Source organism: Odocoileus virginianus, chromosome 3, assembly GCF_023699985.2.
Source record: "Odocoileus virginianus isolate 20LAN1187 ecotype Illinois chromosome 3, Ovbor_1.2, whole genome shotgun sequence".
In the NCBI taxonomy this organism is placed as follows: domain Eukaryota; kingdom Metazoa; phylum Chordata; class Mammalia; order Artiodactyla; family Cervidae; genus Odocoileus; species Odocoileus virginianus.
The window spans coordinates 39,988,131-40,002,945 of NC_069676.1; the positions used below are offsets into that span (position 1 = coordinate 39,988,131).

Sequence of the window (14,815 nt, forward strand, 5' to 3'; positions counted from 1 at the left end):
TGGGGCGACGAGGTGGGAGGATGATGGAAAGGGCTGATGGGGTGGATGTGGTGGCAGCGGTTGGGAGTACACCCGTCGGGGAGGTATGGGGGGGTACGATGGTGGCATGGTGGGTGGATGGTGGGGGGCCTGGAGGGGAGGGTGGAGGTGGATAGTGGGACTTGGGTAGGAGCCAAAGAGGAAGCAAGAAATGGGCAGGTTCTGGGAAATGATTTTTTTTCATGTCCTTTTGTAATATAGCTTATACACGGTAAATGCACAAATTGTTGAGTACATCAAGCTCCGTCAACTTCTTTTTATTTGATTTGATTAAAACTCATCTATTTTTGGCTGTGTTGGGTCTTCATTGTTGGGCAGGCTTTCCCTAGTTGCCTCTAGTGGGGGTTACTCTGAGCTGTGGTGCACAGGCTTCTCACAGCAGCGGCTCCTCTCGCAGAGCGCCTGCTCCAGGCGGCCAAGGACTTCAGTAGCTGCAGCGCAGCACGTGGGTTCAGTAGTTGTGGCTCCCCGACCCTAGAGAACAGGCTCAGTAGTCGTGGCACACTGGACCTAATTGCTCCACAGCACGTGGGATCTTCCTGGACCAGGGATTGAACTCATATCTCTTGCACTGGAAGGTGGATTCTTTACCACTGAGCTGCCAAGAAAGCCCTCGATGAACTTCTTAAAAAATTAAAGTATAAGTCACATAAAATACAATCATTTGGGGAATTTCCTGGTAGTCCAGTGGTTAAGACTCCATGCTCCCAATGCAAGGAGCCCGGGTTCAATCCCTGTTTGAGGAACTAGATCCCACATGCCGCAACTAAGGCCCAGCAAAGTCAAATAAATGAATATTTTAAAAAACAATCATTTTAACATGAATAATTCAGTGTCATTTAGTACAGACACAAATTGCAACCACCACCTCTAATTCCAGAACATTCCATCACTTCAAAAGAAAGCCCCATCCCCATCAGCAGTTACCCCCATCTCCTCCCCAAACCCCTGACAACCAGGAGCCACTCTCTGTGTCTATGGATCTGCCTGTTCTGGACCTTTCCCATCAATGGAATCACACCCTGTGTGTCCTCCTGTGTCTGCTTCTCTCACTGAGCATCGTGTTCTCAGGGTCTGTCCACATGATAGTGAGTGTCAGAGTTTCTCTTTTATGACTGAAGAATATTCTAGTGTGTGGAGGGACATACTGTGTGTATCCACCATCTGTTGATGGACACACTGGCTGCTTCCACATTTTGGCTGCTGTGAACAATGCTGTTATGAACATTAATGTCCAAGTTTTGGTTTGAGGAACAGTTTTCAAGTCTTCTGAATATATCTAGACATGGAATTGAGGGTCATATGGTAATTTCATGTGTACATTTTTGAGGAAATGGCAGTCTGTTTTCTGTAGCAGCTGCATAATCTCACATTGTCCAGGCAGCATGGAAGTTTCCAATATCTCCACATCCTCACCACCCTGTTTTTAGCTTCCATTTTCCTGATCACAGCCGTCGTATGAGTGTGAAGTGGTATCACCTGTGCTTTTGATTTTCATCTCCCTGATGACTAATCATGCCGAGCATTGTTTCAGGGAGTATTAGCCATCTGTGTATCCTCTTTGGTGGTGGTTGTTGTTCAGTCACAAAGTCATGTCCGACTCTTTTCTACCCTATGGACTGTAGCACGCCAGACTTCCCTGTCCTTCATTATCTCCCACAGTTTGCTCAAACTCATGCCCATTGAGTGGTGATACCATCCAGCCATCTCATCCTCTGTTGTCTCCTTTTCCTCCTGTCTTCAATCTTTCCCAGCATCAGGGTCTTTTCCAGTGCATCAGCTCTTCGCATCAGGTGGCCAAAGTACTGGAACTTCAGTTTCAGTTTCAGCATCAGTCCTTGCAATGAATATTCAGGACTGATTTTCTTTAGGATTGAGTGGTTTGATCTCCCTGCTGTCCAAAGGACTCTGAATTCAGTCTTCTCTAGCACCACAATTCAAAAGCATCAGTTCTTTGGTGCTCAGCCTTCTTTAGGAAAGCTCTAACAAACCTAGACAGCATATTAAAAAGCAGAGATAGCATTTTGACGAAAAAGTTTTGTACAAAGCTATGGTTTTTCCAGTAGTCATGGACCAATGTGAGTTGGACCATTCTCCTCTCTGGAGAAGTGTCTCTGTGGGTGCCCCACAAAGAAGCCTCAGTGGGCTTGCCCATTTTTAGCTGGGTCATGTGTTGTTGCAAAAATTTTAAATGTCTTCCGGATAGTTGACCCTTAGAAGCCCAGTGAACGTTTATAAACTCACTGAGCAACCATCACCCAGTGGGAATGTCAGTGGGAGTGACAGCTCCCCAAAGGCCATCATCACCCCTGCTGGTCACTAACCCCAGGTGGCCATCACCTTGACTTCTGTCTCTGAAGACCCCTGTGGCCTGTTCTTGACCTTCTTTCTTACCCACAAAATAGCAGTGTCCTTCACCTGACGCCATTCCCACCGAGACACCGTGGTTACTGCATGCAGCAGTCCCCTCCCTGCAGTGAGGTTTCCGGGTGTTAGGAAGGCAGAGCTGGGTTGGCTGGCGGCGGGACTGAGTGGAGCTGAGAGAGAGATGTTCCAGCAGATCGCTCACCGCACAGCCTTCCCGTCCAAGCCCAGCCGAGCCCGGACACTGCACATGTCACATGTGTCCCATCTACCTCTGCCCAGCCCGGCCCCAATGCGCCCCCCTCCTCTGGACTCAGCGGCAGCCCCAGCCCAGTCCCCGTGCCCCACACAGTGCCCCTTCCTCCCAGACTCCGGAGAGACTAAAACATGAACCAGAGCCCCTGTTCCCCGAGGCTCCCCACCCCATCCCAAAACAAAGTCCACCCTCCCTGCAGGGTCCACTTCAACAACCAGCCTCCTGGATGTTCCTGACCTTGGACCCACACAGCTCTTCACCTCCCCATCCCTTTCCTGGGCCTCTTCCTCCAGGAAGCCCCCCAAGGGCAGTGACTTGGACCCTTCGGCTGTGGATTCCACAGGTCAGGAACTGGACAGGCTGCAGTGCAGCAGAGGTGAGGGGCTGGAGGCTGGCAATCAGGCGCTGACTTGAACACTCCACTGTGCCATCAGCCCAGCCTCCAGAGTTGAGCCCCCCTCCTACACACAGGGAAACTGAGGCTCTGGGGGGGAGGGGCTTGCCCAAGGGTCTCCATAAGGAGTGTGGGAGCCAGGGAGCCACCATGATCCCAGGGTGCCTCCCTGACTTCAAGGAGCAAGGAGGGAATTTCTGCGGCTTGGCTGTGGGAGCGGAGGACAGGGTGGGGGCAGAGTGGGCTGTGGGGGGCTGGGCACCTCTGGATGGCCTTACTCAGGTCTTGGGGATTAGGGAGGTGAGACGGAGGGGTGACTAAGAAGGACTCAGGTGGCTGGGGGAGAGAGTCTGTGTCGCCATAGCAACCCAGGCCCTGTGCGCTCCTAGGAAGGGAATGGGGTGGGAGTGGGCAGCTAGCCAAGTTGGAAACGTCAGAGGGCACAGTCTCCACTTCTGACACCAACAGCAAGTTTGGGGTCCCCCAACCACCCTGGGGTTTGCTGATTCTATGGAGAGGATTCACAGAACCCGTTGAAGGCACCTGAGGGGGTCACAGGTTACAGAAGGAGGAGCACATGTAGGGAGAGCTGGGGGGAAGTCACAGCAGCCTCTCCATCCTAGTGATCCACACGTGCCACCCTCTCCACACCCCCGTCACGCACACACGGCTGGCATCAAGGGTCCCACACGGGGCGGGGAGTGGGGGGCTCCAGCGCAGGTGTGTGCAGGCACCCCGGCAGCCAACCTCTGCCTCCAGGTCCACTGACTCCACCACCCAGGCCACCCAAAACCGGGAGGCTGGTCTTCCTGGAGTGGCCGGTCCCGTCAGGTGGGACTGGGGCAAATCTATATAAGGCAGACCTTACCCTCCCAGGAGCCTCCCAGGGCCCGATCGGGGAACCTTGCCTGTCTGGATCTGCACCTCCAGCCCCCACCACCACGGGGCGGGAGACAGGGTGCTGGAGGGGAACCCGAGTCACAGAGAGGAGGATGACTTGTCAGGATTCAAACCCAGGCGCGCGGACCAGGAGGAGCCTGGAGTGCTCCCACGGGGAGGAGGAGCCTTCCGGCCCGTGGGAAGGCAGACCAGGCGGGGTGGAGGGCTTGGGATCTGCTCCCAACGCTGCTGTCCATCCCCTCCCTCACCTCCCCCACCCCCGCCCCAGGGAACTGGGCTTCTTTGGGAAGGCCCCACCTCCTCCCCGGGCCTCTGTTCCCCTCTGTGGGGGTGGGGGTGGCAGCGTTCTGCAGAGGATTCGGAGGGTCCCCCCTCTCACCCAGCACGGGCTTCTTAAAAGGCCCCTCCACGGCGGTTTGTGCTTACCTTCGGTGCCCTGCGTCAAACGTCCCCATTGCACGGGGATGCGGGGTGTTAACTGAGGCCCCAGAGTCAGGCCAGCGGGCGCGCAGGGCAGCCAGGACCGAGGGCGGGGGATGCGATGAGCGTCCCTTCGGCTCCCCAAGCCGCGGCTTTTTAATTGAAGTCATTTTTCTCCCCCCTCCCCCAACGTCAGCGGAGCGGGCTGCGGGCAGCCCCTCCCTCCGACCCGCGTAGGAGCCGGGAAGAAAACAAAGGCTTAATTGAATCCCTCACTGGGGGAGTGGGGGGCGGGGGAAGAGGGGGTGCGGCTGCAGAGAGGGGCCCGCGGCACCGAGAGGCCAGCGGAGGCTAGACCTCGGAGGGTCTGGCGGGCCTGGAATTACCACTCAGATGTGGTTGGACTCACACCGTCGCTGCGCTGCGCCTGAGGTCGCGGAGGCGCCTGTGCGCTCGGCTCTTTTCACGTGCGACCCTGGATCTCAGCACAGTCGCGCGTGGGGAGCCTGAGAACCAGACAAGCCGCGTGACTTGTAGACAAACACAGGGCGAGTGGAAAACTGGGGGCTTGAATTTCGCCGTGGACGCTCCCCCGAGGGTCAGGGTTCAGACTCCCAGCCCCTCCTCCAGACCTGGGGTGCGGGTGAGGGGGACGCACACGACGTGCGCGTCTGGGAAGGTGCGGGGTGGCCGGGCGGGGCGCCCCGGGGAGGTCTCCAGTGCCAAGGTGTGGGGAACCATGAAAGGTTATTCAGAGTAGGAACAGCAGGTGAAGGCAGGGGGCAGACGAGATGGGCAGTGCTGCCGGGCTGTGGTGGGGTGGGATGGCGGCCACCAGGTGCTGGATTCCGGAGCCCCTTCCCCACCCCAACCCCCGGAATGCCTCTGCTCCCCCAGTGCTCTTTCCCTGGTTCAGATTCTGCTCCTTCTGCAAAGTCTTCCTTGACAAATGCCCTGATGGAAGCTCACCCCTCCCTCCAGGGCTGCCTTCTCTAGCTTCTTGGGAGGTACAAACCCCAGGTCTTCCCGTGATGCCTTCCTTCTCTGCTTCTCTTTCCTACATCAGACTGGGGCACCCCAAGTCTCGGGGAGCCTCCTTCCTGGGGCTGAAGACTGTACCAGCATTCTTTGGCTGAAAATGACAAAGAAAAGTGGCTTAAGCAAAGAAGGGACGTTATTGACCCTCTGAACTGAAACGGTGTGCAGTTATGGACTTCAGGCATAGCTGGATCCAGGTGCCCACCATGTTGCCAGGCACTTGATTCCTCCTCCTTTGCTCCATTATGAGAGAGAGGCAAGGTTCTGTGATCTGCACCAGATCAGGCGCCTGGTGTGGGTGGTGGCCTTGATGCCCACCACCCTCCTGAGAGTAGGAAAGTGTTGGACTTTCCAGGATGGAAGGAGAGATTGTTGATGCCGCCTTCATTTGCATCCTGGTCTGAGTTGATGATGGACAGGGAAGCCGGGTGTGCTGCAGTCCATGGGGTTACAAAGAGTCAGACACAACTGAGCAACTGAACTGAACTGAACTGAGCACTGGGATGCTCCAGGTGCAAGCAATACCATTCTGATCAAATCGATGTCACAAAGTTGTGTATGACACTAACAAGGAATACTAAAGGGGGTTTCTGACTCAAAGGAGGGCCTGGTTCAAAATTGGGGAAGGAGAACCTCGAGGCTGTATGTTGTCACCCTGCTTAAATTATATGCAGAGTACATCATGGGAAATGCCGGGCCAGATGAAGCACAAGCTGGAATCGAGATTGCCAGGAAAAATATCAATAACCTCAGATATGCGGATGACACCATCCTTATGGCAGAAAGTGAAGAGGAACTAAAGAGCCTTTTGATGAAGGTAAAAGAGGAGAGTGAAAAAGCTGGCTTAAAACTCAGATAATGGCATCTTATCACTGGTCCCATCATTTCATGGTGAGTAGATTGGGAAACAATGGAAACAGTGACAGACTTTATTTTCTTGGGCTCCAAAATCACTGCAGATGGTGACTGCATCCATGAAATTAAAAGATACTGCTCCTTGGAAGAAAAACTATGACAAACCTAGACAGCATATTAAAAAGCAGAGACATTCAGACATTCAGGGAGGAGCAAGCACTTGCCAGAGGCCCCGGCGCTTTTGATGGCAGAGCCAGGACTGTGGCTGAGGACTGCCAGCTCCCAGGCCTCTCTCACCAGATAGGAGCGTGGAAAACCAGAATCTAAAATAGCCTAAGGGCCTTCCTGGCGGCTCAGTGGTAAAGAATCGCCCCCCTGCCAAAGCAGGGGACGCAAGTTCCACCCCTGGTCTGGGAAGACTCCAGATGGCAGACCAGCTGAGTCCATGCACACAGCCTCTGGGTCAGTGCTCTGGAGCGTGGGAGCCGCAGTACTGAGGTCTGTGGGCACCAGAGCCCGTGCTCTGCAACAAGAGGAGCCACCGCAGTGAGAAGCCTACGCCCCCCCCAACTGGAGAGCAGCCCCTGCTCGCCGCAGCTAGAGAAAAGCCCACACAGCATGAAGACCCTGCACAACCACAAATAAATAAACTCATTAAAAATATATATATATAAAAATTAATTAATTTAAAAAAATAAAAAGCAGAGACATTACTTTGCCTACAAAGTAGGCAATCCTACTTTGATTAGTCCATCTAATCTAAGCTATGGTTTTTCCAGTAGTCATGTATGGATGTGAGAGTTGGACCATAAAGAAGGCTGAATGCTGAAGAATTGATGCTTTTGAACTGTGGTGTTGAGAAAACTCTTGAGAGTCCCTTGGACTTCAAAGAAATCAAACCAGTCAATCCTAAAGGACATCAACTCTGAATACTCACTGGAAGGAATGATGCTGAAGCTCCAATACTTTAGCCACCTGATGCGAAGAGCCGACTCATTAGAAAAGACCCTGATGCTGAGAAAGACTGAAGGCAGGAGGAGAAGGAGATGACAGAGGATGAGATGGCTGGATGGCATCACTGACTCAATGGACATGAGTTTGAGCAAGCTCCGGGAGATGGTGAAGGACAGGGAGGCCTGGTGTGCTGCAGTGCCTGGGGTCGCACAGTCAGAGCCGACTGAGTGACTGAATGACAGTGACCACATTGTGGTGGAGGCTGCCCTGGGGAAGAGGCAGTGGTTCAGGACCTCAAGGAAGATGGAAGGAACGTGGCAGAGGGCATTTCCAGTGGGGAGCCAGCATGAAGAGAGGTGGGGAAGGAGGGGGTCCTCTCGAATCTTGTGTTATCTTTAGGGGCAGCCTGAGGCACAGTGGCCGCAGTGCACACTCATGAACACACACACACGTGCACAGCCACACATGTTACACAACAACACTTTTACTCACACAGTTACACACATGCACAGGGTGCACACATGGAAACAAACACACACAGTACACACAGATGTGCAAGTACACGCATGCTAACACATACGCACTCACATGTTTATGCCCACGTGCTAACACGTGTGCACACACGGCTACACTCTCATGTGCACGTGGCTACACTAACATTCACACAGTATGCACAGAGGCAACAGCACACAGTTACACATGTGCCCAGGGGGCCCATAGCTATGTGCATGGACTCATACATGACACACACACTCATACACCAGCTGCCCACCCATGAAGTGGCTGGTGGGGAAGAGACAAGACGGTGCCCGGTTGCCCTGGCAACACATCCTGGAGCCCGACCAGGCCTGGTGAGTGCAGCTCATCTGGCAGGCTGTCAGCCAGTGGGGGTGCTCAGGACCCCAGCCTGCACAAAGCCTCCTGGTGACAGTGAGGCCCTGAGGGTCTGGGCCCCACCAGGATAAGGCAAGAGGAAAGGGCCGGGGATCAGGGCAGGAGGCAGCACCCTGTACTGGAGATCTACGCCAGGGAGCAGTGTTGGGGGAGACACAACTCAGTCCTGGGGTCTGTCATGTCCCCATCCTCCTGCCCTGTTCTGATTTCTCCCCCTGTGATGGGGAGGGAGGCATCCTGGCAGGGCTTTTGCAAGCTTTGCATTGTTGGCAGTATACAACAGGCAGTCAACATATCCCTCTTGGCTGAGGGATTGGAGGCTCCAAGGCGTCTGTTTTCCCTGTAGCCCACTCTGCCTGGTAGGGCCACCCAGTCCCAACTGGGTGCCACGACCAGAGCAGGGGGGCCAGGCTGGATGCCAGTACAGGCTCTGAAGAGGAAGGGGTGACAAGGACACAGAGCAGCACAGGGCCACCCCAGAGCTGGGCTGGGGCCCCATTCTGGAGCAGCCTCACCAACACTATGCATCCTCTGGTCTGTGGCTCAGACGCCCCATCCTTCCCAACTCTGTCCCCAGCATGATGAAAGAACTCTGTCCTGGTTCCTTGAGCCCTGGCACCCCATCATAAAAACCCGACGTGGTCCTTGCTTAGGCACAGCTGCCCACCCCTCACCCCCAGGGCAGTCGCTGTGCAGGAAGCACCCAGCCCTGTCAAATGAATCAATGAAGGCACAGCTGGCCTGCTTCCAAGCCCTGGGCCTCAGTTTCCCCATCTTTCAAATGGAGCAAATGCAACCCATGCCAGCCACAGCTCCAACACTCCTGAAGGCTGAGCAGTCCTGGGCTGCAGACCTGCTCTGGTCCTCAAGCATTGCCTGCCTCCCAGGGCAAGCACTGGTGGGTCCTCAAGCACTGCTGAGTCTTCCAAGTCAAGGACACCAGTTTCCAAGAGGATGGGGGAAGGTGAGGTCAACCGAAGTGGGAAAAGCTGGCGGTTCTTCAAGGGGGAGCAGGGGGAAAGTCTGGGACACTCAGGCCTTCGCTGTTAGCTCCCTGGTTCCCCAGCAACCTTGCAGGAGTCCAGAGACCAGGTCAGGCCACAGCTTTCTACATGCTGTCAGTAGGTTCCCTGGACTGGAGATGGCCTTTCAGGGAGATAAATCTGCAGGCCCTGTAGCTGGGGACAGACAGGACCTCAAATGGCCTGTGAGCTGAGATGGGAAGGGGAACACATAGCAGAGTCAGGAAGGCTTCCTGGAGGAGGTGCCATGTCAACTAGAGTCTGAAAGCAGGTGAGTGGGGGGTGGGGGCATGGGGGTAGGAGGCATTCCAGGCAGAGAGAACAAGATGTGGGAAGGCACAGACGTGAGCAGCTTGGAGCCAGTCTCCCCAGTTGCCCTCTGTCGCCAAGTGGACAGAGCACAGAAGGGGCAGCCCTGGCATCTCTCTTGCTTGTGGTTGCAGGGAGGGTGCGGGTTCAAGTCTAGGCTGAAGGTGTGGCCACACTGTCTCGGGTGGGCGGCCAGACAGCTGGTCTCTGCACCTGTGAGGGGGACATTCACGGCCTCAGGGGGTGAGAGTGCTGCCTGTATGCAGGTGTCCTTATAACAGGGCATGAGGGTCCCTGGGGACGTTGCCCTGCTGCAGTCCTGCTTCTGTGCCGCCCCCACAAGCAGGAGAGCCCCGTTGGGTCTGAAAGGGCGGGGAGGCCTTCACGGATCTTGAAGGTTCCTGCCACCCTCCTTGGAATTCAAGGCAAAATTCCTCTCTTGTTATTAAACAGTAAAGCCAGCAGAGTTCCACCCCCGCATCCCCAAAACACCTTTATTGCACTAAAACCAGCATTTATAAACAAACACTTGGGGGAGGATGTCTTCAAGATGTACCCACAGTCAACTTCAAACACAGAGATATCAAACAGTGCGGGGGCCTAGAAAATGAGGGTCCCCAGGGGTAAAGCAGAAGGTGGGAGCAGTTGGGGTCAGAGAAGGAGGCGGCAAGTCTGAGCATCTAAGTCCATGCGGGGCTTTCTGTCCACAGGCCTGGCCTGGGTGGTCCCCAGGACCAGAAAGCCTGAGAGGCAGGCGGAGGACAGAGGCCAGAGGGTGCGCGGCTAGGGACCCCAGCGCCAGGGGCCTTCAGTCTCAGGCTTAAGGGCATGGGTATGTCTCATCAGGTGTGCAGAAGGGAATGTGTGCTTCCCCTCCAGTCCCGGCTCCTTCACCCCTCCCCGAGGGTCATTTGGAAACCCAGAACTGTGGTGGGGGGACAACTTCTGGACTGGGAGGGGCACCCCAGGATCCCCACAGACCAGCCTGGTCCATCCTTGCCTAGCAGGCAGCCCAGGAGGCCCTGCTTCAGACTGTCGTTTCTGTTTGGCTGAGCCGGAAACTTCCACAAAAATCAGTTAAGGACACACATACTGACAGGGACAGTTAAGCCCATGCAGCTGTGTTAGCAGCATGAAAAGCCACAAGCAGGGTCTCCCCGGCCGCCCCTTGTCCCACCCACCCTAGCCAGGACCTATGTACACCTGTGGAGTAAAAGCGGAAGCCGTGTGTCCCTGAACAGCACTTCCTGGGTCCAGCTGCTGAGGCCCATGCTCAGGAGGGGTCCAAGACAGGGAGGAGCAGGGGCCACCAGCTGGTGCTGCTCTCTGGGCACGATCTGAGCTAGCCTTCCAGAGGTTGAAGGCTCTGGACGCCCAGCAGGGCCGCAGGGCCAAAGAAGAGAAGGTGATGGAGGGCTGTCCCATTGGAGGGCAGAGCCATCATTCCCATTCTCGTCTTCTGGGACTTCCTGCCTGTCTTTGCCGGGAAGTGGCTCTCAGACGGGGTGGCACCCTCCTCCCTCTGACCGGCTCTCGCCTCCGGAGCCTGGGAGGACTGAGGGCTGCCCAGAGACCGCCTGACGCAGGAAGGGGTCCTCCCACAGCCCCATGTGCGGGGGCCCCCGCACTGGGCCTGGCACCCACCCCTCTCTAGGGGGCGTCCGTCAGGCCTGGGGCAGGAGGACACGTGCTGCAGAGAAGACCTGGCTGGTCCTCAGGACCCGCAGCCTCTGGGTCTGTGGTCGGCTTCTGCTGCCTCCCGGCCCAGGTTCCAGAACTCCAGAAGCAGTGAGCATAGGCGGTGGGGACATGAAACTTGAGGTATAGAGGGACTAAGCCCTGCAAGCTGGCCCTTTCTTTTCCCCAGCAGCCCTCTCTCTTCTCCTGTATTAAAAGTAACCCCTGGAAAAGAGCATGACCCGGGACACCCCCAAAAGGGGCCACAGCATCAGGGCTCACTTACAGGGTCCGGGAGGGGGCGGGGCCCCCCTGCCGGACCCGGGAGGGGGCGTGGCCGTGGCCTCCCCTGCAGGAACCGGGAGGGGGCGGGGGTCTCCGCGGCCCGAGGGAGGTGGGGAGCCTTTACAAGAAGGGCAGCAAGGAGGTCAGGGGCAGCTCCTTTTCCCCGAGCAGCGTGTCCCGCTTGAGGCTGCTGCCCTTGTTCACCACCTTGATCCTGAGCGCCAGCTTCCGCACGCTGGCCGGACCCAGGCCGTCGAAGAAGAAGTCCTCGTTGAACACTGGGTGGCGGCTGTTCTTGACGATGGTGCTGCGCTGCTTCTGCAGCTTGCCCGGCACGAGGCACAGGCCCACACAGCAGTTGATGCTGCGGGCGTCGCACAGCCGGTCGTATAGGCCCTCGGCCGCCAGCAGGCGCACGCGCAGGCGGGCCTGGGCCGCCTCGTACTCGGCCAGCAGGCGCACGCTGCCCCGCGGGCCCATGCGCACGGCGTGCTCCGCGCGGGATGTCGGGCCAGACTCCGGGCCGGGCTCCGGGGTGGCCCTGCGGGGCAGGCGGCGCCGGGCCCCGGGGCTGGTGTCCGGCGTGCTGTCGTCGGCCGACAGGGAGCCATGGCGGCCCACAGAGTGCTTGAGCTGGCTCACCTTGGCCTGGCTGTCCTGGGCGAAGCCTTTGAGTAGCGACACGGAGCGCGAGAGCAGGGGAGAGCCGAAGGGTGAGGACTCGGCCGAGGACCCCGTGTCGCTCTCCCCGCCGCTGACGCAGCGGCCTGGGCTCATGAGGGCGCCGCCGGCCTCCCTGGGCGCCCCATCCCCCCCATTGGCCTTGACGCCCCCCCGACGGCGCCGGGTGCCTGGGGAGCCCACCTGGGCCAGAGCCCCGTGCTCGCTGTGGAACAGGGACTCTTTGCGCCGCGTGTGGGGGCTCTCGGCCAGCGTGGCAAAGCCGTAGGACGTCTGGGCCTTGGGCACCGAGGGCAGCGACATAGCCCCCTGGGCCTGGGGGTCAGCGTTGGTGGCAGTCTCCTCGGCCGGCCAGTCCTCCGCGCTCTCGATCTGGATCACGTGCCGGGTGGCCGCCTTCAGTAGGCTCTTGCTCTCGGCGGCCAGCTTGGCGGGCAGCCGGGGGCTCCGGGGAGCGCGGCGGGGCGCGGCGGAGGCCAGGTTCTGCTCCGAGGTCGAGGGCCCCAGCTCGGCCTGCGCTTCGGGCTCGGAGGGGCCAGCGGGCAGCTTGGGGGGTATGAAGAAGTCCGGGATTTTGTCCGGCGTGAGCACGTTGCTGTACAGGGGCCCCTTGGCGGCCTTGTCCCCGCCCTCGCCCCCCGCAGCTCCATTCTCCCCCGATCCCCGAAACCTCTCCAAGAACCACATGTTGGTTTTCTTCATTGGGGCGCAGGCAGGAGCCAGGAGGGGTCTGCGAAGCCTGGGAAGAGAAGCGGGGGTCGGGAGCGCAGGCCCCCCTGCACGCGGGGGCTGGAAGCACGGCTCGCGGCACCTGCCTGGGGAGCCCTGTGGGGGCCAGGGGGGTGACGAGGCGCTGCGGTCCAGCACGGGGGCGGGGTGGACTCGCCCCTCGTCTACCCTCCCCGGAGGAATCGCGCTTAACTTCCAAGCACCGAAGCCGGGCCTGGGAGGTGGGGGCGGCGCTGACTCCAGGAAAGCCCCCAGGGGACAGCAGCTCCACTCTTGCCCCGACCCCTGTATTGAGAATCTCAAAGCGCTTTCTAAAGGGGTCCGCTCTCAATGCACAGGGAAGACACCCCTGGTCGCCCGGCGGACCCCTGGGTGTCCCAGCTCCGCCCCCCCTCAAACTCCCACCCACCTGTGGCTTCTCCCGGGTTGAGGGTCCGGGCATCCGGGGTGGGGGATGGGAAAGGAGGTGAGTCTGGGGGGTGGAGGCGCGGCGAGCCGACCCCTCTCCTCAACACCCTATCCTCCGCCCCGCGGGACTCGGCCAGCGGCGGGGATTGGGGTGCGGGTAGGGGGTCCTAGCAGCCCCCGCGGAGCGTGGCGAGACCCGAACTCACCTGCCCGGGGGCGGGGGCCGAAGCTGGCTGACCCGCGGACACGCCGGGGTCTTGGCGCGAGGGCTGGGGGCGCGGGGACGCGAGCGCAGCCTCGGTCGGGCGGCGGCGGCGGCAGCGCAGTCGGACTCATTCACCGGCGGGAAACCGCCCAGCCGGCCGCCGCGCCGCCGTATTCCTCCTAGTACGGCCGCCTGCCGCCCCCGCCTCGCCCGCCGGGGGACCGTCTGCGCCGTCTGCGCACCGCCCCCCGCCCCCCGCGGCGGCCACACCGGGGGGCCTCGCCGCGACTCCCGGGACTGAGCGGGGAGACAGGCAGGTGGTCGCTTGGCTGGCGCCCCTGGAAACCCCAGGCTTCTGCCGCAGGTCGTCTGCGGGCCTTTTCGCTGGTGAGTATCTTTCTAGACTTACGATGACGAGTAAAAGAATAGCAGTAATAATAACTGCAGTTGAATTTATTATTGGGCACTTTCTCAGTGCCAGGCTCTTAACATTCTCGCCCCAATTCACTGTCACAAGCACCAATGGATATGTCCATGACCGTGTCCAGTTTGCAGATGAGGAAGGTGAAGTCTTCCTTCTAGAAATACGGAACTAGCCTCTGACGCTCCGTCCTCTCAGTGCAGCCACCCAGGGAGCCGGCCAGGGTGCTGCTCATTTATTTCATGGAGAGAGGTTTATTGAGCACCTACTGGACGCTGGGGACAGTGCTGTGGCTTGGATGCAGCTGTCAACTTTGTGATGTGTCCCAGGGGGAAGGAGGAGGACAGGAGGACACCAGTACAGAAATACACAGGTAAATAGTAACTGTAGGTTTGATGGTTCCTGTGACAAAATGTAACAGGGAAAATGTGATTTGGGATGAGAGGATAGTCCCCCATGCAGTTCGCAGGTGGGGAAACTGTCAAGGGCAAGGAGGCCCAGGCATGGCAGCTCTGAAACCGCGGGCATCCCACATGCCACCCTGCGATCTGCCAGCCCCAGCCCCCCTGCTTGCTCATGGCTTCCTCCCTCCCAGCCTCAGTTTCCCCTCTGCAACACAAGGTCAACTGACCAATCCTCAGTCCAGCAAGATAACCTATTGGCAGGACCAACACACAGCAGGGAATGCCTGGACCTTATTAAATTACGATATCCCAGGAGCCACCCATGTTCCAGACATGTCCCAATCATCACTGCTGGAGCTGGATGGAGGCTGGTCTGGAGTGGCCACTGGTTAACAGCACGAGGGGGACAGGGGCAGGCTGAGCTGGAGTTGGATAGAGCTCCTCCAGCTCTTCCATCTGACCTTGGAGTGAGGTGGCGCTCAGAGTCCCATTGTCCAGATGGGGGAAATGAGGCTCCCTCAAGAGACTTTTCTCAACTTTGCCCACCTAGCAAACATCCA

At 58.2% G+C, this 14,815-nt stretch overlaps 1 protein-coding gene and 1 long non-coding RNA gene across 2 annotated transcripts; both read right to left on the minus strand.

The window, feature by feature from the left end:
- Positions 1-281: 281 nt before the first annotated feature.
- Positions 282-4,938, minus strand: LOC139032393 (uncharacterized). The gene is made up of 2 exons (XR_011484916.1): positions 4,380-4,938; positions 282-513 (listed from the first exon to the last, which is right to left on the minus strand). It is a non-coding gene; the product is annotated as an uncharacterized lncRNA (long non-coding RNA).
- Positions 4,939-9,925: 4,987 nt separating this feature from the next.
- Positions 9,926-13,611, minus strand: C2CD4C (C2 calcium dependent domain containing 4C). Its single transcript, XM_020901396.2, has 2 exons — positions 13,432-13,611; positions 9,926-12,827 (listed from the first exon to the last, which is right to left on the minus strand). Exon 2 carries the CDS (start codon positions 12,788-12,790, stop codon positions 11,528-11,530), a length of 1,263 nt encoding a protein of 420 aa, XP_020757055.2. The 5' UTR covers positions 12,791-12,827; positions 13,432-13,611; the 3' UTR covers positions 9,926-11,527.
- Positions 13,612-14,815: the final 1,204 nt, after the last annotated feature.